Source organism: Takifugu rubripes, chromosome 1 (genome assembly GCF_901000725.2).
Source record: "Takifugu rubripes chromosome 1, fTakRub1.2, whole genome shotgun sequence".
In the NCBI taxonomy this organism is placed as follows: domain Eukaryota; kingdom Metazoa; phylum Chordata; class Actinopteri; order Tetraodontiformes; family Tetraodontidae; genus Takifugu; species Takifugu rubripes.
This window is the reverse complement of record NC_042285.1, coordinates 11640273-11660984: the sequence shown is the minus strand read 5'-3', so window position 1 is coordinate 11660984 and position 20712 is coordinate 11640273. Positions and strand designations below refer to the sequence as shown.

General features: G+C 42.3%; 2 protein-coding genes across 10 annotated transcripts; both read left to right on the top strand.

The window, feature by feature from the left end:
- Nucleotides 1-2: 2 nt before the first annotated feature.
- nlrc3 (NLR family, CARD domain containing 3) lies at nucleotides 3-9751 on the top strand. Of its 2 annotated transcripts, none has more exons than XM_011603632.2 (19): nucleotides 3-184; nucleotides 928-1082; nucleotides 1278-1538; nucleotides 1717-3457; nucleotides 3523-3609; nucleotides 4946-5029; nucleotides 5226-5309; nucleotides 5379-5462; nucleotides 5545-5628; nucleotides 5939-6022; nucleotides 6222-6305; nucleotides 6847-6930; nucleotides 7159-7242; nucleotides 7804-7887; nucleotides 8025-8108; nucleotides 8198-8281; nucleotides 8652-8735; nucleotides 8966-9049; nucleotides 9198-9751. In XM_011603632.2, exons 2-19 carry the CDS (start codon nucleotides 965-967, stop codon nucleotides 9286-9288), a joined length of 3390 nt encoding a protein of 1129 aa, XP_011601934.2. In that variant the 5' UTR covers nucleotides 3-184; nucleotides 928-964; the 3' UTR covers nucleotides 9289-9751. The 2 variants fall into 2 exon arrangements, with proteins under 2 accessions (XP_011601934.2, XP_003961491.3); XM_003961442.3 differs by having other exon boundaries at nucleotides 923-1082.
- A 2773-nt stretch (nucleotides 9752-12524) lies between these two features.
- On the top strand, nucleotides 12525-20499 carry LOC101070036 (glucagon receptor-like). Of its 8 annotated transcripts, none has more exons than XM_029850855.1 (14): nucleotides 12525-12769; nucleotides 14577-14635; nucleotides 14769-14871; nucleotides 14958-15068; nucleotides 15291-15433; nucleotides 17314-17420; nucleotides 17516-17672; nucleotides 17754-17913; nucleotides 18212-18272; nucleotides 18355-18424; nucleotides 18500-18591; nucleotides 18816-18954; nucleotides 19344-19385; nucleotides 19558-20499. In XM_029850855.1, exons 2-14 carry the CDS (start codon nucleotides 14585-14587, stop codon nucleotides 19627-19629), a joined length of 1308 nt encoding a protein of 435 aa, XP_029706715.1. In that variant the 5' UTR covers nucleotides 12525-12769; nucleotides 14577-14584; the 3' UTR covers nucleotides 19630-20499. The 8 variants fall into 8 exon arrangements, with proteins under 8 accessions (XP_029706715.1, XP_029706727.1, XP_029706724.1 ...); XM_029850867.1 differs by having other exon boundaries at nucleotides 14252-14635; XM_029850864.1 differs by having other exon boundaries at nucleotides 12525-14384.
- Nucleotides 20500-20712: the final 213 nt, after the last annotated feature.

Genomic DNA, 20712 nt, shown 5'->3' with positions numbered 1-20712 from the left:
ACTCGACTAAATGCACAGGAAGCTGCAAATAGCTGAAAGACAGCACTAAGTTCAGACGGAGCCTCCTGTTAGTCACATTTCTAACTTATCCACAGCACTTATGTCTGGTAATAATGGCTTCACACAATGCAATTTTTTTTTCTGTGCCTGACAACCGGTGAATAAGGCAGATTTCAAGCCACCGGTAAGTGAATTCTCTTTTGTTTTTTTATACGCAGTGAAGTAAGATGTTGCACAGCAACAGAAAGCCTCCACAGCGTTGACAGGCACAAGTGGACCATTATGGACTTCAGAATATAACACGTTTCTGATCCTTTGGGAACGATAACAATGAGGCCAAGATGGTCAAGGGGCATCTTTGAACCGCTGTCATTGTTATTTTATGCAAAATAACAGGATGGAGTCAATTACTAAAGTTGATTTCTGTGATGGTTTGAGCTATTAAGGCCAGTTAAGTGTAGAACGGTCTGCTACCCATTTGGGACATTTCTCAGTAATCACATTTATAATTTGTCGGCTTCCTTTGAGAAGTCTTACGTGATCAGTGGTGAAACCACAGAGGAAGAACACACATGCCGTTTCCTCTCAGCCCAAACTCAAAAGGCAGTGTGTAGAGTCGTGTTTGCAGAACATCTTTGCAGTTTTCCTGAAATACTGTGACATGAATAGAGGTGAATAAACAGGTGTATTTAGTACGGCACAGATGCTTTGAAAATGCGTTTTGATCAGTATATTCCTTTTTGATTATCCTCAAGAATCAAATGCGTACTGCTATTCTAATTATTGGGTCTAATCTGGGTTTTCTCCCTTTAATTATGGAGACAAATCCAGCCTTCATTTCCTCCCCTCCTCCTTATCAGCGTCTCTACATCTTCATCATTGTTACACCGTTTTGCTCACAGTGTGATTTTGTAATAAATAGATTAGCTTTCAGATCTGCAGCCATGAATGAACAAACTTTCTAATGGAGAGACATTACGACTCTATCCTGGACCGAAATAAACGGATTATGTGGCAGGACGACTGCTATATGGACCTCCAATCCACCTCCAGCTCCATTTCTTCACAAGCAGAAACAGCAGGTATGCACAGTGGTGTAAGGTATTAACTTTTCTTCTCTAGCAGAGGTGACATGAGTCTTCTTTCTGCTGCATATTGAGGCAGATGCATAGCAACTGTAACAGTATATCCATGTCTCTGGCTCTGGAATTTAGGACACTATGTTTATATATAAATGTATCAGGTCCTTTAACTGGTTACTTTCTTTTTTTTTTAAGATCACTGCTGGATCCAAAAGAATCAAGGCCAGTTGCAGCGTTTCATGACAAAATCCTTACTGGACCAGATGTTAACCCACCTGATTAAGGTGGATGTGTTAAGCCTTGCTGAGAAAATCAAGATCAAGGAAGCCAGCGCGCTGTCCGACCAAGTGAGCGCACTAATAGGTGCTGCCTCTGTGAAGGAGAAAGGGTCAGCGGTCCTACTCAGCTTCATAAAGGCTTCTGATTCTCAGGCGGCCCAGCTCATCCTGCACCACGGTAAGATGTCTGTGCTACCTAGCAGAGTCTATGTTGGAGAAATAACCTTTGAACTCCAGTATCTATTTCTGTCCTTTGTGTTAATGCTTTGTTAAGAGGCCTCATTGACTGAGTTAATGCTCTTCAAAGTGTATTAAACCCAAAATAGCAAACTTCTTGAACCTTTCCTTTCCTGCAGATACCATGGTGAAGGAGCATAAACAGGTGCTCTTGTGGCGTTGTGAGCAGTACAGAGACAGGGATTTTGTCAGCTGCCCCAAACTCAATATCTCTTCCAGAACTTTGCTCCTGGTTGATGGACTGTCTGACCTCCAGCAAAAGGAGCATGACTTGATGCAGGTGGGGGTGATTCAAGGGAGAAAACCAAATCATCTGAGGCAGCTGGTGCTGGACAAACTCTTGGAGCCACTGACCCGGGTCAGCTTACCGCCGAGGGTCTCCCTCACAGTCGGTGTGGCTGGCATCGGAAAGACGACCTGGGTCCGGCACTTTGTCAGACAGTGGAGCCAAGGAGCCATCTGTCCGGATATAAGCTTCGTGTTGCCCTTCACTTTTTGCGAGTTGAACCTTTTGGACAAAATGTCTGCCGAGCGGCTGGTGAAAATAGCGTTTCCTCACATGGTGGACGCCAGCCTCTTCCTGAACAGTTCCTGCCGCACCCTGCTCATATTTGATGGGCTGGATGAATTCAATGGCACTCTAAACTTCTCTGATGTGGCTCCTTGCAGTGACCCAAAGAAAGAAGTGCCCATTGATGAGTTGATTACCAACATCATCAGGGGGAATTTGCTCCCCGATGTGGCCGTGTGGGTGACTTCCAGGCCAGGCGTTGCCTCATTAATTCCTGGTGGACTGGTTGACAGGGTGACTGAAATACCAGGATTAAGCTCAACTGACATCCAGCTCTTCTTGAAGCACCACTTCTCTGAAAGGGAGGTTGACAAGAAAATATGGGCACACTTGGAGTCTCATAAAATGTTAATGGTGATGTGCTCCATTCCATGTATTTGCTGGATACTAGCTGAAACTCTGACGTATATCATACAAAGTGAAACACACGAGAGCCTACCAAAGACCTGCACTGAGCTGTATGCTCAATTTTGCTCAATGAAAGCAGAAATAGGTGAACCAAGAGGCAGAGAGCCACCGAAAATGGAGCACGGGAGCAATCGTAAACTGCTGGGGAATCTTGGACGTCTAGCATTTTATGGGCTCCTCAAACGCAAGTACACCTTCAGTGAGCAGGATCTCAAAGCCTACGGCATAGATTCACTCTTAACTCAGTGTAGCCTTGGTGCTGGAGTTGTTGTCCGGGAGGAGTCATTCATACACACAACATACCGGTTTACTCATTTGACTATCCAGGAGTTTCTTGCGGCTACTTTCTACCATGCTTCCTCAAAGCGGGCTATTTTTGATCTATTCTCGGAAAACACAATGTCTTGGCCCAAGATTGGTTTCCAGAACCACTTCAAATGTGCCTTTCAGCACTCCCAGCAGGCTGAAGATGGCCACTTAGACGTGTTTGTGCGCTTTCTAGCGGGCCTTCTGTCACCAGTAACGCTGAAAACTCTGGCTGGGCTTCTGGCTGTTGGAAAAGATGACGGAAATCACAAGACATGGGCATCGGGGTTCCTACAAGGCATTTTGGGCAGTGGAGGTGCAGTTGTGTCTCTTCGTACAGTCAATCTGGCATATTGTTTACAAGAATTGCAACATTCTGAGCTGTTGCGCAGCGTGGAGGAGGACCTACGCCTCGGTAGCCTCACAGGGAAGTTGACACGAGCTCACTGTGTTGTGTTGGGCTACCTGCTGCATGTGTCTGCTGAGTGCAGTAAGGAGACCAACCTCCCAGGGTGTCTGAACTACTCAACTGTGAAGTGTTTGCTGCCCCAGCTGCTCTATTGTAGCCACCTGAGGTCAGTCACTCAAATCTCCCTCTCAATGATGTGTAATCAGGAATGAAAACTCATTTCTTCTACAGGTTGGAGAGTAATAATTTCAAAGATGATGTCATGGAGCTGCTGGGGAGCCTCTTGAGTGCTAAAGACTGCCAAATCCAGAAGATGAGGTGATGTCCTCATAATTTCAAGTCGATGAATCATTTCATTGCTGGTGAAGCAGAGTGTGTGTCTATTTTACAGTGGGTACAGAAAGTATTCACACCCCTTTTCGTCCCTTCTGATGATGAAACCTCATGTAAAAATCAAAAGGAAAAATCCTTCCCTTCCCCATCGATCTACACTCAGTATCGTTTGAGAACAGCCCAAATCCAGAATTTAAGAAATGATTGGCAAATAAATTAAAAAAAACAAAAAAACAAGAACTTAAACATCACATGAACATAAGAATTCAGTCTTTGCTGTCACACTCCTGTACATCATCCAGGTCCATTTCTTGTCAGGGACCAGATAAGAACCCAAATGCGACACACGAGTTTGGCTGAACACCGCTTTATTGTCGGACACAGAAACAGACAGGATTCTCCGGGGAGCGAGCAGAACAGAATAGTCGGGGACAGGCAAGGTCGAGATCGGGCAGAAGGCAGACAGAGTTTACAGGGAAACAGGCTAGACAGAATGGTCAGGAACAGGCAAGGTCGGAACCGGGCAGGCAGGCAAACAGGAATACGCTGGAAAGTCATCGGGAACGACCAACGATCTGGCAGAGAGCAGGTGTGCCTCTGGGGTTTAAGATGAGCGTTCATTAGTCCTGATGTACAACAGGTGTGCGGGGCGAAGTGACTCACGGGCATGATTGCCCGCAGCTGTGACATTTCTTTAGTTCAGCTTTAAGTTGGTTCTACATCATTAGAGTCTACCTGGGTTGAATTAAATGGATTGGAGCAGATTTTAAAAGCACACGCTGTCTAAAAAAGGCCTTGCAACTCGTAGTGCATCAGAGCAGAAATTAGATCGTGAGGTCAAAAGAAGAACAGCTAGCCTGGTCCAGATGTGTCTCCTGCTGCAGCTGCATCTCTGAGCTTTTCTTCTTTTGACCTCACGGGTCTCATTTCTGCTCTAATGCTGCTCTGATAGGAGCTCTAAGGTCTTATTTAGGCAGGAGTGTCTTGAAAATCAGCTCCAATCCATTTCATTCAGCCCAGATGGACTCTGATAAAATGAGAACCGTCTCAAAACTAAAGAAATGGACCTGAGTCATCTGCAAGCCTGAGTCTGAATACTTCTGTTCATGTGGTATTTCTGTTCTTTATTTGATATTAATTTGCCAAACACTTCTTAAATTCTGGGTTTGGGCTGTCCTGCTGAGATACTCAGTGTAGAGTGATAAGGAAAATAAATCTTTTTTAAAATTTTATTTTAACATGAGGCGCCACCATAAGAAATTGTGTTTTCTCTTAAGGGGGTCTGAATAATTTCTGTACTGACTGTACGCATCTCCCTCAGTTTGGCAGAGAATGCGATCAGCAACAAAGGAGCCAAAGCCCTGAGTCGAGCCCTCTTGGTCAACCGCACATTAACTTCACTCAAGTAAGATTAGTTTTCTGCACTTTCCTGCACTAGAAAATATAACAATTGGCAGCTTTCCTCTAAAAGAACAGAACAGAACAGAAAATCTTTTTAGAAATCCTTTTGTTTAGCATCCATGTAACAGTTTATGGTCCATTTATGTCAGTAATATTCATCATTTTAAGTGGCCAAATATAACCAAATATTTGTGATTTAGTCTCCGGAATAACAACATCGGCTCTAAAGGTGCAAGGTTTCTGGCAGAGGCTCTAAAAATGAACCAAGCCCTGGTGTCACTGAAGTGAGCACAAGTAATATCTTTTCTTTATTCGCCCTCAATTGCCGAGTTTAACACCAAAACTCTTGCCAGCTTGCAGAGCAATGGCATTGACGAGGCTGGTGCCGAAGCCCTGGCAGAGGTACTGCAGTGTAACCGCAAGCTGGTGACTCTGAAGTGAGCCCATTTCTTTCTTTCTCTCTCCTGATTTTTTTCGCGCATCATCACTGTGTTTCAGAAATAACTGTGTCATATACAGTATGCAGAAGAACATAGTCGGTGCAGGAGGAGCCAAAAGGATTGCAGATGCCCTGAAGACAAACAAGACTCTCACAGAGTTGATGTAATTTTTTTTAATTTTTAACATATACCGTATTGTCTATCCAGGTCCTCTTCTTACAGAGATAGAATTGTATCTGACTTTCTGGTAGAATTCTGCATGCTGCATGGCTGCATATGATAATTCATCTTCTCCATCCTCAAATTTTGATGTTTGCTGAAGGTCAATCACAGAAGCAGATACAGACATAGAGCTTGATTTGCACTGCAGTCAATTAACAAATTTCAACATATTTTTCAAAGTTTGAACTGAATCAGGTGTGTCACTTGATCTGGAGTTAGACAAATGACTCTATTTCTGCTTGTGTTTGCAGGATTTGTAGCAACCAGCTGGGTGACAAAGGAACGGCGGCTCTGGCGGAAGCATTGACAGTCAACCACACCCTGCTTTCCCTTCAGTCAGTCCATTTTGAGCCTTCTTTCCCCTCTTAATCAAACATTTATTGTAAATGCATTTCATTTTTAGGCGCTGTCACAATTGGGTTGACAAAATTGTTAATCCACAGTATCAGCACAATAGTTTTCTTCTTCATTACGGCAGACCTCTCATTAGGTTTCTTGTGGTCAGTTCATTATAATCGGTCTCTGTTTTGTCAGACTTCAGAGCAACTCGATCAGCAATCGAGGGATGACGGCTTTAACCAAAGCACTGAGTCTGAACCGTGGGCTCGTCTCACTGAAGTGAGTCGTCAAGGTTTTCTTCTATCTATTGTTTTGTTATTGTTTCTTGTCTTGTTTCACCAGATGAATTCATTTAAAAACTTAAAAAGTTCTAAGCAGATGTCAATTTCTAATGTGCAGTAATTGTGAGGCATTCTCTTAAAGGAAAATTGTTTGTTGGTTTCCATGGTTATCTTCGTTTCATGATCATAAACTGCTTTCAATGACATACTGTTGAGTACTTCTCATGTAAAAGGCAATAAGACTAAATTGTACAATGTGAATTTAAGTTCTGCTTTCATTTAAGGTTCCTTGATTGCTAACATGATGGTCACTCATGATCACTTTAGAAATGCTGTAACTATATTATGCTCCTGACAGATGCTACACAGAGACAACAAGCTTCTGAACACCAAAGCTCCTCCACAAATCTGCTTCTAAAACATATCAGACATCCACCAGATGTGTCACTATGGCATATGCACAGTAAAAGCCCTTGGTGTCAACTCACATTTATGTTTATCCATTGAAACGTTTTCTTTTCCTTTGTGTAAACTGTTAGTTTGAGGGAGAACTCCATAGGTGTGGAGGGGGCCAGGAACATGGCCAAAGCACTCCAGAAAAACAGCTCTCTACAAGACCTTGAGTGAGTCACTTCAAAATTAGACTGTCGACTTATGCGCAAAAATATATACCTGTTTAGAAAATGCCTGTCCTCAAACCTGCATCTGACATGGCTAATTCATTTGTAACATCACAGATTCTTTAAGATTCCTTTTTGTGACCAGTGTCCATGATTAAGTATTTGCTGTCATGAACAATTTATAATACTGTCAGTACTGTACTGTATAACAATTGTGTGTGTGTGTGTCAGTCTCACAGCTAACCTCCTGCATGATGACGGAGTTCAAGCTATCGCTGCTGCAATCAAGAACAATCAAGGCTTGAGATCTTTGCAGTGAGGGCACACGTGGAGCAAATGGAGATACTGTACAACACAAGTGCAATCACTGTTTACAATATTCTTGGACCTCTCTCTCTCTCTCTCTCTCTCTCTCTCTCTCTCTCTCTCTCTCTCTCTCTCTCTCTCTCTCTCTCTCTCTCTCTCTCTCTCTCTCTTTTACAACTGCTTACATCCATACACAAAAGTACACAAAAACAAATGTAACAGAAACACTAAGACAATTTAATCAATGAGCACAGTTAAAATCTTAATGATGGTGCTATTAATGTTCAAATAGAAACTTGGGTAGTTGAATGTAAACGACCGTATTTTGACGTGTTTATTTGCATGTAAGCATTTTTTGTGTTTTTATGCATGTGAACAAAGAGTTTTTTGGTTGCTTCAAAACCCATATGCACTTTAATTTTAAAAGAAAATCACGACTTAGGCTTCTTCTGAAGAAACACAGTGGAGTAAAATCATGTTTTTTTTTAACTTAACAACACTCTGCTGGAAGGAGGGGGACTTTATTACTGATAAAATGAGTGTTATATCTGACGCCTCTCTTTTCAATAGTCTCCAGTGGAATTTCATCAAGTCCTCCGCTACCAAAGCTCTGGCTCATTCGCTCCACTTTAACACAACAATGGAGCTGCTGGAGTAAGACAACCATCTCTATTCTTGTTTCTTTTCTCTCTTGTTCTCTTTCTGGACAAGAATATTGAGTGATGAGTGATCAGTAGTGAACGTTTAGCTGAAATTTGCCATTTTGTGGCGCCATCTCTCTTTTGCTGCAGTCTGCAGGAAAATGCAGTCGGAAATGAAGGAGTCACATTTCTTGCCGATGCCCTGAAGGCTAACACGTCTCTGCGAACCTTGTGGTTAGTGTTTTGGGTGCTTCAACTAATATAACCTTAATTACATCCAATTATTGACAGTGCTTATTCACTGCCTCTTGTGTTCTCTTAAGTCTGCAGGGTGTCTCAGTGGGAACGGGTGGTGCCATCGCACTGGCAGAGGCTCTGATGTCCAACCAAACCCTGCAGACTTTAGAGTGAGTTTAAACTAAAAAAAGAAAGAATGAAATCTCCTGCATGTTCATCCTCGACTGATGAAAAGAAAGAGCATTCCTGTGGGTCAAATGTCCTGTTAAATGAAATAGCAGTGCTATTCTTTCTGCAGGTAAACAATCATATAATTGAATGTATTGTGAAGTGATTGCAGACTGAATATAGCTGTAGTCAGAAGTAGAGCATGGCCCTTCAGCGCTGAAGGATTCAATTAATGTAAATTGTCAGTTTTTAAATATCCTCCCATCTCCGCTTTCCTCTAGACTAGATTTTTCTCTTCCATTTCACTTCTGATATTGCTCATGTCATTCCCTCATGTGTTCAACTGCTGTTTCCTTTTGTCCAATCTGTCAGTCTGCGTGGAAACTCTGTGGGGATGGAGGGAGCGAAGGCTCTGGCTAATGCACTGAAAACAAACAGAAGCCTGAAATCACTGAAGTAAGTCCCATCGGATCATGCAGCACCCCAGTGAGAAACTCGAGCTACTGACAACAAACGAAAGAGAAGAAGGTGGCTTGACCTGCTCTGTCCCGTGCCACTAGTTTAAGATGCGTCTCACATTAAATCAGATGCCAATAGATGTTCTCTTTTATATGCGTGTCTGGAACTGTGTGTAGCAATCCCTAACATAGACATACGCCTGACTAACCTGTCATTTACATCATCAGCCTGCAGGAGAATTCGCTTGGTATGGATGGAGCCATATTCATCGCCACAGCCTTTAAGGAAAACCACCAACTGACATATATAAAGTACGTGTTTATTAATAATGATGATTAATTCAGGTGCAGATGCACAGAGGTCTCAAAACAGCGTTACCGTCAAAACAGACTGTCTGTGTATGTTCTGTTCAGAGTTGTTAAATTCCACACATAAAAGCGTTAATAGATGCTTCTGCAGTTTGCAGGGAAATGGAATTGGAGAATCCGGAGCAAAGGTCATATCTGATACCATACGTGGCAACACACCGGGCTGCGTGGTTGACATCTGACCAAGGAAAAAATAGCAAGGCAGCCACAATCCCACGGACCTTCTTGCTGTGAGGTGGCAGTGATAACTACCACGCCCCCATGCCCCCCATGTTCTTGTATATTGGCATATTTATTGTAGTGTTATTATAATCAAAATGAAAGAAATTGCTGGACATGACAGGATGTTTATGGGACTAATTATAGAGTGAAATCGAGATGCCTGATAATTAAGATTTTGTTATACCAAGAAATCTAATGTGCAGAAAATGAAACATCAAAAATATTGATAAGCCAGGCACCCCCTGAATCGCAAGAACCACTATAACATGAGGACAAGGCAGGTGTCATGGATGAGCAGTGGATTTCTCTCGGTTTTAAATAACTCTTCCAAGATAACACTGGCTGGGAGAGGAGAGAGTTACACTGGAAGAATTCAAATAAACGAATCAATGCCATTACACAAAAGGGTACTGGCCAAGTGTATTCTGTGATTATTGTTATTTTGAGAGGATGTAGGTTATTCAGGGACATATTATTCAGGTGGAAGTCTAATGGAACCTTAAACTTCTGCCTCAAAACTTCAAAAAAATACTTTTGGATCAACTCAATGGCTTTTTCAGCAGTTCTACCGGATTTATCATGTTTTTCATATCCATTTTTAGATGTTATGGACAGAAAATAGAGAATATATGTTTTAGAGACATATAGGCAAATTTTCCAAGCTTTTCATTCTTCAATTTCTGAATATATATTTTACTTTTTGTGGGTTTGCACAAATCTCAAAGCACTGATGGCACTTAAACTGTCAAATGCAGTTTGACAATTTGCAAGCAGAAGGCCCACAAAACTGCCTGAAATAGAAGCTTCTGGAGGGCATCTTTCTATGCATTAAATTTAAATAAGATGCTGAGCATTCCAATCACCATATGAATGCAAAGAGGTGATCACACACATCGATAAAAAACATCCCATCAGCCACCAGACGCATTTCTCCTTTTGCTCTTGGGTGTCCTCTTTTTCATCAGCCTCTTCTTTCCTGTTATTACACTATCATTCACTGATGTTTGTTTCCTTTGCAAACAGCATCCACATACCCATTCTGAAAGTGGAAAGCTGTTATTAAGAGTCCCTTTTATCACAAGAAATTCAGGTACATCCAATCACTGGCAAATGAAAGCATGTACATGGCCATAGGGATGAAGAAATCAACACTAAAGAGTCCGCCTTATCCTCATAAATAATAAGAAGCAGCAGTTGCATTGAATCTGGTCAGATTGTAGAAAAATAACATTTGCGTGTGTGCGCAGTGCATATGAGCCGTATTTCGTGTACATAATCCTACTGCACAATGCAAAACTACAGTCTAAATCAAACATTTTACTGAACTCTCACTGAAGTGAATCACAACTGTCAGCCATCTGGTGAGGTGATGCTTTGAGAGCAACATGTCCTGGTGGAGCCGCCTGCCCGTGAGCCCAGGTTAATCTCTTCTCCCTAAACTCTCTCGCAACTCAAGAGATCAACCGTAGCCTGTGAACACAATCTGCAGTCCCAGCATGCAGTTCACAACTTGAAACTGGAACACATAACCTGCTATTACACTTTTTTTCCTCTGATTTTCACTTTAGATATCCTTTCAAGTCTGATGGCAACTGCTAAAATGATATCCTACATAAGAACACATCTACACACACACACACACACACACACACACACACACACACACACACACACACACAGGTTATTAAATTGGATATCTAATTAGCACCGAACCACACATGGACATATTATATATTATATATATGTTTTATAGCTGGGAGTAGACACGTTTGTCCTTTTATCACAATCATTCATGAATCATAATAATGACGTTGGTTTAGGCGCGAGCTAGGGTCTAAGTTCCGGTTTAAAAACGAGAATAAGGTGTTTGTCACGCGCTACGAGGGGCAATCACATGACGCGTGGGCGGTCAACCTGCCTGTTATTGATCAATCATCTGCAATTAGCCCGTAACAAACTTGTAGTATAGCTGCGGCCGTGACGCACGAAACCTGTAGAAGGGAGAAAACGAAGTGGAGCAACAGTGAGGAGTAAACGTGAGGAGCAACAGTGAGGAGCAACCGTGAGGGGCAACAGTGAGGGGCAACAGTGATGAGCAACCGTGAGGGGCAACAGTGAGGAGCAACCGTGAGGGGCAACAGTGAGGAGTAAACGTGAGGAGCAACAGTGAGGAGCAACCGTGAGGGGCAACAGTGAGGAGCAACAGTGAGGGGCAACAGTGATGAGCAACCGTGAGGGGCAACAGTGAGGGGCAACAGTGAGGAGCAACAGTGAGGGGCAACAGTGATGAGCAACCGTGAGGGGCAACAGTGAGGAGCAACCATGAGGAGCAACAGTGAGGAGTAAACGTGAGGAGCAACAGTGAGGAGCAACCGTGAGGGGCAACAGTGAGGGGCAACAGTGAGGGGCAACCGTGAGGGGCAACAGTGAGGGGCAACAGTGAGGAGCAACAGTGAGGGGCAACAGTGATGAGCAACCGTGAGGGGCAACAGTGAGGAGCAACCGTGAGGGGCAACAGTGAGGGGCAACCGTGAGGGGCAACAGTGAGGGGCAACAGTGATGAGCAACCGTGAGGGGCAACAGTAAGGAGTAAACGTGAGGAGCAACCGTGAGGGGCAACAGTAAGGAGCAACCGTGAGGGGCAACAGTGAGGAGCAACAGTGAGGGGCAACAGTGATGAGCAACCGTGAGGGGCAACAGTGAGGAGCAACCGTGAGGGGCAACAGTGAGGAGCAACAGTGAGGGGCAACAGTGATGAGCAACCGTGAGGGGCAACAGTGAGGAGCAACCGTGAGGGGCAACAGTGAGGAGCAACCGTGAGGGGCAACAGTAAGGAGTAAACGTGAGGGGCAACAGTGATGAGCAACCGTGAGGGGCAACAGTAAGGAGTAAACGTGAGGAGCAACCGTGAGGGGCAACAGTAAGGAGTAAACGTGAGGAGCAACAGTGAGGAGCAACCGTGAGGAGCAACAGTGAGGAGTAAACGTGAGGAGCAACAGTGAGGAGCAACCGTGAGGGGCAACAGTGAGGAGCAACCGTGAGGAGCAACCGTGAGGGGCAACAGTGATGAGCAACCGTGAGGGGCAACAGTGAGGAGCAACCGTGAGGGGCAACAGTGAGGAGCAACAGTGAGGAGCAACCGTGAGGAGCAACCGTGAGGGGCAACAGTGAGGAGCAACCGTGAGGGGCAACAGTGATGAGCAACCGTGAGGGGCAACAGTGAGGAGTAAACGTGAGGGGCAACAGTAAGGAGTAAACGTGAGGAGCAACCGTGAGGAGCAACCGTGAGGGGCAACCGTGAGGGGCAACAGTGAGGAGTAAACGTGAGGAGTAAACGTGAGGGGCAACAGTGAGGAGCAACCGTGAGGGGCAGAGCGGCACTAAGTGCTGTGCGCAGCTTCAGGAGCGTTTACACAGCCGGAGCCACTCCGCTGCTCAGCGGTGAGTATTCTGTCTTCACGTTTTCTGTTTATTATTTTTGTGTTTTTTTGGTGCTTTTCTTTAATGGTTGCGTTATGACGCACGGTTTTGCGCGGAGGAAGATTAAAAAAAGAAAGCTTGTGTAGACAAAATCTGCACGTCGAAATAGAAACTTGGAATTTAAGTAATTAGAAGGATGGCAATTCTTTTAGCATCAGATGGAGAATTTAAAAATTCTAAAAATCCTTTTCAAACAAAGTCAAAATAGTTGATGTTTTATGTCTTTATGCTATTTGTGATCTCACTGAATCGCAGTATGTTAATACGTCACTGTGCTGCTATGTGAATGTTGCTCAATGCTGCTCGATGTAAAGAACAAAAATCAGTTTTTTAGGGTTCACATGGTTTATGTTTTCGCTGATTTGGTTACAAATATGTAAATTATAGGGCACTTTTAACATAAAACTGTATACTGGAAATAAATAAGTTGAGATCGGTGCCTATTTGAAGAAAATCTGATTATGTTTGTAGTCAAAATGAACTAGCAGAGCTCCCCACAGGGTGTTTTTTTTACTGAATAATAACACACCTTATTTCACATCTTTTCAGTCCTTGTGCTGCCACCAGCCACAATTCTTAAAGGCTATCATCATGATATAAATTGGTCTTTTGGTGTTGATGGATACGTGGTGGGACCCCCTGCAGAGGGTGGGGAGTCGGTGCCTTCGGATTTGAAACTGACAGTAAACACTGTTGCCACTGTTGCAGGATCTTAATATTTCCATTGAGTATTTATATTGAAAAACATGACTGATAAGAAATTGTCCTTTTTGCAGGATGAAAAAATCCTCATCCAGACTAAATTTTGCAAAAATGCTCATATTCCAACCTGTTTGAGAGGTTTTCTAAGCGATATTATTATCTGCCTCTGCCAGCCAGTGTTTGATTAGGCAGACAGTCATTGGTGCCATATCTGTATTCCATGAATATGCATTATAAAATATCAGTAAATGTCTGCTGTTATTAATGAAATGAGCTGGGGGTGGAAGTGCCATGTTGTAGGTCGGTCAGATAAACCGGTTCAGTCGTGCAGAGAGGGAAATTGACTCTCACAGCCTATGTTTGAAAGGAACCTACCAGATGCCATCCGCTAACGGTTAACCACAGCTCTCATCAATGAGTTAAACAAAGGTCTAATACAGATGTAAGTAAACATCTTGATAACGTTTATATGGAAATATTTATAGTTGATTAAGTAATATTAGGAATTAAACACAGTAGAAAAAGGAAGACCCCCTCATTCTGTGTCGTAATTAGGAGTAAAATATCATCAAAAACTCAAGGAATCCATCTACAAAGGATGGAACACTTTGTGGAGATAGGTTCCTCTTCTTGAGGGTTCTATCCCTTTTCGGGGTCACCAGGAGGATGCGCATATGGGCAAAGGCAGGGTCCAACGCAGGGTCCTGTGTGGGCATTTATGGGTTCGGTAACTTGCTCAAGGGTACCTGGGCAGTGCTCTGAAGGTGTTCTGGCATCTCCCACTACTACCACCTTTCACTACTTTGTCTGCACTGGGGCTCGGACCAAGAACCTTCCACTTCTCAGCCCAGTCTCCAACAGATCACCCTTAAAGGTTCAATTATTTTCAAAGTATACATTTTATTCAACACAGTTTATTTTTCCTGTAATATAGGCAGAATTATAGTGCACTCTGTTGTTTGTGCTGTTGTGGTCTTTTGTTTAAGTGCATGTGCTGGTATTCAAGCCTGTAATTACTAAGCACAGGTCCTGTGAATTAGGTCTAGTCTGTTGTCTTTTTCCTCAGAGCCAAGGATGCAAAAGAAAAAGGTTCTCATCTGCCTTCTGGTTCTCTGCTTGAAAACGGTTAGTTTTGGTGTCTTAAGTGTTGAACCTTTGAGAAAAAATGGAAGCCATAATTTTTCTTGTGAATGTTTCTGAGGATTTTTGTGTGTGAGTGTGTGTGTGTGTTGTTTGGGTGTTTTAATTGCCATTGCAGACTGACATAGCAAGTGGTGTAGTCTTAGAGGAGACATACCAAAAGTGGATCCAGTATAAAGATGACTGTATCCAAATGATTATGAACGAGCCGCTCTCCCCGGGTATTTCATTTCATTTGGTGTTAATAGCATAGCAATGTTTTCTCATGCAGAGTTTCTTAGGCTTCATCTTTGATTTGTCATCACAGGTGGACTCTTCTGCAATAGGACATTTGACAGATACGCCTGCTGGCCAGATGCTCCTGCCGGCTCCCTGGTCAACATATCCTGCCCTTTCTACTTGCCCTGGTATGAAAAAGGTAAATAATCACCTGGAAATAACTCGTAGTCAATTCATTCATTCATATTATGCTTATCAGGTGATGGTAATTGACAGAAGTAACACGTTTGCTTCTTCTAACTGTCATAATATTTCTTATAACATTCTGAAAACAACACATTTGTTGTGAATATTCATGGTTGCCAGATTATCTGCATAATAAGTAATCAGATAATATTTATGCCTTAATCAATCCCTCAAGGCCTCCCTATTTTACCTGCAGTATCTCAGGGAGTTGTGCGTCGACGCTGCGGTTCCGATGGCCTCTGGGAGAGAGACGATAGCGGGCATGTGTGGAGGGATAAGAGTCAGTGTGAGGAGGAGGAAGAGGTCACATCTCATGAGGTACAGCAAATGTCTCCAGCACAGGGATTAATACGTTCCATGAGTGTCCTGCATTTCTCAGACATTTAGTTTAGTAGTCCTCGATGCTGCATATGTAAGTATGATCAGAGTAAAATACTGTTGTCTTTTAAGCCTTTGATGCACAAGTGGCTCGAACTTACAGTGGGACCTCTACTTACGAAATTAACTGGTTCCCGAAGTTGTTTCGTAACCTGAAAATTACGTAAGTAGAGATGCGTTTTCCATGTAAATGCCCTAATCCGTTCCAAGCCCCCAAAAATTCGGACATAATTTTTTTATAAATCATAAAAATGGATCTAAACATGTAACAAATACATGTTACAATTAGATTATCGCACAATAAATGTAGGAATTCAGTGCAAGGCTTCTCCAGGACAAAATGAACTTTATTACAGGCTAATACATTAGATATTACATTAGCCGTCATTACTAGCAACGAACGTTAACATTTGTGGTAACACCGCCATCTAATGGACAAACATACAAACACCCACAATAAATCCCGAAGACGACGAAGGCGACGTTGGGATACACACAAACTTGTACGGATTGGCGTCCCTCCTAGCCAATGGGATGACAGGAAGATGCTAGGCGATAGCCAATGGCAGAGCAGCTACAAGCAAGTTTACGTTGGCTAAATTCCGCGAGCTGCGAGTAGCAGCGGTAGCGTATTTTTGCCTTTCGTATCCTGAAATTTATTTCGTAACAAGAGGAAATATTTTCCCGTTGAGACGTTTCGTAACCTGAAAATTCCGCATGTAGAGCCGTTCATAAGTAGAGGTCCCACTGTATAAGAATCTATGTCTATGAAAGGTGAATGTGTCTGTACTGATGCTGCTAGTTTCTGTTTACGTTTGTGTTTAGTTTGTCTTGTGTCTGCTCATTGTCTGCTCTTCCTTCCTTCCTTTTCTTACCTAAATTCCTAAATGTCTTTTACTTGTGTCCAACCGTCTCCCTGTCTGTAAACCATTTGTCATTTCTGCTGAGCCGAGGATCTCACTATGGACCCACTATGTTTGTGTCCACTGATTAGACTGTCTGCCCGTGGATATGCTGATTGCAGTAAACAATTGAAAAAACTCTGTTGTATGTGTATGGATGTGGTTCAAGCTCTGTTATGAAACTCAGAAACAACGAAGACCGATGCAGAGCCAGTCTGCTTCTAAAAAGTTGTCTGTGTAAAAAGTGTTCCTATGATCCATTTGTATGGTCATCTTTCTGATTAATCCTTGTTGGTTCATCCCAGAAACAAAGCTAGTCACAATCGTTTTTGTGGGAATTTTGTGGGAACAGATCATACTTGTACAGTACTTTGTAGTTGGTTCCTTTTAGAATTCTAAATTTTTCTACAAAGTGTATTTTGGATGTATCTCAGTTCATATAGCCTTGTGTTCATTTCCCTGTCTGGTCTTGTCGCCCTATGAGTGTGACTCCTGTGGTGTTCGTTACATTTCTCACTTGCCTAATTGCTCTCATGGCTGTCACCTGTGTTTTCTTCTTTTTAATCACTTGTGCATCATTTTGCGTTCTCCCATAAGAAAGAGAATGTTCCTTTAGTAAATGGAATCTTAGATATTCCCAATAATTTAGAGGCATCAAAAATGTCCACACATCAAAACTTTACCATTGATAATGATTAAATGTTAAGGTTTCCAACTAGCATAACTGTGATTGAATGGGAAACTGTGCAGCAGCTCCGCTGACACCTAATCCTAAATCTAATCCTAGTTAATAATTAAGGAATAAAGCAATCCTTATTTGTGCTTGTATAAGCAAGCGGATATAGCCAATGACAAATTAAAGATGGATTACCATTATTGAGCTGACATTTAAATAAGTGCCATGGATTGTCTTTACAGTTGTGGTTCAAACAAATGATGGTGAACTTCAGGATGGTGTACACTGTTGGCTACTCCATCTCCCTCCTCACACTCTCAACAGCGCTTGTCATTCTTCTGAGCTTTAGGTAAAATAGACTACATTACACGCAGCACCACAGTGAAATAGTACTAAAGGAACTGAAGTGATATTTTATACTGTGAGTTTCTGTATGTTTTCCAGGAAATTGCGCTGTTCTAGGAATTACATTCATGCTAATCTCTTCCTGTCCCTCATCCTGCGAGCTGTATCGGTTATCATTAAGGACACTATGCTGGAACGGCACTGGGGACGAGAGATTGTGAAACAGACCGATGTGGGAGAGATGCTAAGTCACCAGGTAGAGCCGCTGAACGATCATCCTTCTTTATTTGCTGTGGCCCACAGGTAACATCTGTTTTTACGTGACCTCTTCCTCTAGGCTGCCATTGGCTGCCGAATGGCCCAGGCTGTGATGCAGTACTGTGTCCTGGCCAATCATTGTTGGTTCTTCGGAGAAGCGGTTTATTTGTACTCTGTTCTTATTGCTTCAGTGTTCATTGATAACAATAAACACTTGCCCTACATCTGTCTTGGTTGGGGTGAGTTCTTTTGGTATTTATTGATGCTAAAAGACTGATCAAACCTACCATCTAACCGTCTAAGGTTATCTCCATGGGGTGTCAGCATTCCACCTGTAAAGATGTCACCTGCTAATTAGCAGCGGCCATTTATATCTCCTACCTCTAAGGATGATAGATAATGTGAAATTTCATGGAGTAGTTGCTCAGTTTCATTTGCAAGACTTGTGATATTCCACCCTGTATGTCATTAAGTTCAGCTGTGAATAATTACTTTGCAGAGAGCTACAAATTAATTTCAGCCGTTTGCTTTGATCAGGCACACCACTATTGTTTGTGATACCCTGGGTTGTGATGAAACTTCTGAAAGAAAACAAAGAGTAAGCGTGTTTGTTCCCATCTGCTCCAGTCACAATTATCCACCACAGACAATATGATTCTCCATGCTTCTCCCTTTTACAGGTGTTGGGCCTTCAATGAAAACATGAACTATTGGTGGATTATCCGTTTACCGATTCTTTTTGCCTCACTGGTGAGTGATTGAATCTCCACTCACTGTAAATGTGTACTGCATGCACAATTGACATATTGATTCTTTGATCAACAGATCAACTTTTTAATTTTCATGAAGATCCTGAAGGTAATTCTCTCCAAATTAAGAGCCAACAAACAAAGTGGATACCCTGATTACAAACTTCGGCAAGTTGACCCGTTGCATTGTGAAGCTCTTCCTTGGGTAGAGACACATTACAGATCAAATGCTTATTGTCTTATTTAAACATTTTAGCACAGGTTAAAGACTTGACATAAAGGGATTGTGAAATTCACACATTTTCAAATTCACATCTCCACCTGTGTGGTTTTCCTTGCTTACTCACTTCTACTCTTTTCTCCTTTGAATTGTTCTTCTTTCTGGTTTGTAGGCTTGCCAAGGCAACACTTACCCTTATACCTCTGTTTGGGATTCATGAAATCATATTCATTTTTGCTACAGATGAGCAAACAACTGGCATTCTGCGCTACATTAAAGTCTTTTTCACCCTTACTCTGAATTCTTTTCAGGTGGGCTTGATTAGTGTCTGTTGCTATTTGTGGACGTGCGATCATGTTCTAAAAAATACTGACTTACTTTAGTTTTCTAGAAATAAATTTAATATGAAACCAAAATTTTACAATGGTTTACATAGTTTACCTGAGCTGTGTAGAAATAAGTATTTCCAGTCTTTAGAATAACCAAACTGGTGTACGTAGGTGAGGTAATTTGGACTCTGGTAAAAAATAGAAAGAAGCTATTTACGCATTTCTCCTCATATGTGGAAAAGTGACCATGTAACAATTAACTGCAAAAATGTTGTTTGTGTACTCTTTTTGAGTATGTGCTTTAAAACACCCAATTGTTTTTGTTGTCACGTGTATGACATGGCCTTTCCTGATATATGACCTTTCTACAGGGCTTACTTGTGTCTGTGCTTTACTGCTACGCTAATAAAGAGGTTTGTTGTTACACATTACATTCTTCCTAAAACTAACTTACTAATTTCCACTGCTCTAACTATTCCATTTTTGTGATGTCTAAAAGTATAAAATCGTCAAAATAAATAAATAAATAAACAAACAAAAATGACTAAATAAATCTGAACCGTCTTACTTTCCTCACGGATGCAGGTGAGAACAGAGCTGAGGAGGAAGTGGCACATTTGGAGGACTGAAGCTGAATTTGTGTGCTGTGGGCAGTGACTAGCTGTGACTGATTCTCGAGTAGAAACGTTGTCCGTTGCCACGGTGCCAGAGCAACACAGATCTTCACCCGTAACGCTGAGGCCAGGGCCTGGCAGTTCACCCAGTCTCGGGCGGTCGCTGATGTTTAGATGTGAAGGACAGTCGTGCCTCACTCAGCCCGGTGATTCTTCATTACCAGTGGTGTTAAATCATGACAGCACACTGGCAAATGATGAACAGGATGACAATGGACAATCATCCATGCAAATGCAGGTTTCTTTCCCTGTAGAGTTACTCCCACATGTTGTAAATATAGATTCTGACTAAGGTACATCTGACATTTATGGTATATTTGTGAGTATAATGTGAATCTGTTAAACCAAGATTTGTGCTGTGACTATTGTAATGTATTGAAAATGTGAACACCTTGCATGATTTTTTAACCATAAAAAAAACTACATTTTACATAAGATGACATTATGCTTTTATTACTTGTTAATGCTGAAGCTTCGTGATGTCTAATGTGTAAGCTCACACACCTGCTCAAGAACAACAGGATACAGCCGCTGTAAGGAGTATCAGGATGCAACAACAGCATGGGAAGCAGGAGAATTTATTCTCTTTGTATAGGCTTTTATCTTGTATGGAAGGATGTGCTGTGTGTGCGAGCCAAGCTGATAATTCAATGAAGACGCACTCGTCATTATGATTTGCAAGTTTTACTATAAATGGACCCTGCTATTGTTTGGGTTTCCCCCCTCCCTTTAGGCACATTTGAATTCTATGTAACTAGGGACCTCCTAATCCTAATAAAAGAAGGGTGGCGGGAGGTGTGTCTCAGGACGTGTTGGAGATCTGAAACTGACCGCATCTCCCCGTCCTCCTTGCTGCAAGTAAAACTTAAAGCTGTTGTCTTTGCCTCATTTCTCTCTCTCTCTCTCTCTCATGTTTTAGGTCGTTTGAACCTAAGAGTATGTTTTAAAGTAAATCATATTTGCTATAGAGTCACACCCAACCGTTGCTTCACAGCTTAGCCCGAGATGTGATTTAAAACTTTTTTCAGTTTAAAATCCTTTGGATTTTCTTCGACGTTGGCTCTGA

Bases quoted from the DNA above. Each gene is read 5' to 3' on its own strand.
- nlrc3 (XM_011603632.2), top strand. From the start codon at position 965: ATGGAGAGACATTACGACTCTATCCTGGACCGAAATAAACGGATTATG. The intron at 5,463-5,544 runs GTGAGCCCATTT...TGTCATATACAG, and splicing joins CGCAAGCTGGTGACTCTGAA to TATGCAGAAGAACATAGTCG. The intron at 7,888-8,024 runs GTAAGACAACCA...CTTTTGCTGCAG, and splicing joins ACAACAATGGAGCTGCTGGA to TCTGCAGGAAAATGCAGTCG.
- LOC101070036 (XM_029850855.1), top strand. From the start codon at position 14,585: ATGCAAAAGAAAAAGGTTCTCATCTGCCTTCTGGTTCTCTGCTTGAAA. The intron at 14,872-14,957 runs GTATTTCATTTC...TTGTCATCACAG, and splicing joins GAACGAGCCGCTCTCCCCGG to GTGGACTCTTCTGCAATAGG. The intron at 18,955-19,343 runs GTGGGCTTGATT...ACCTTTCTACAG, and splicing joins TTACTCTGAATTCTTTTCAG to GGCTTACTTGTGTCTGTGCT.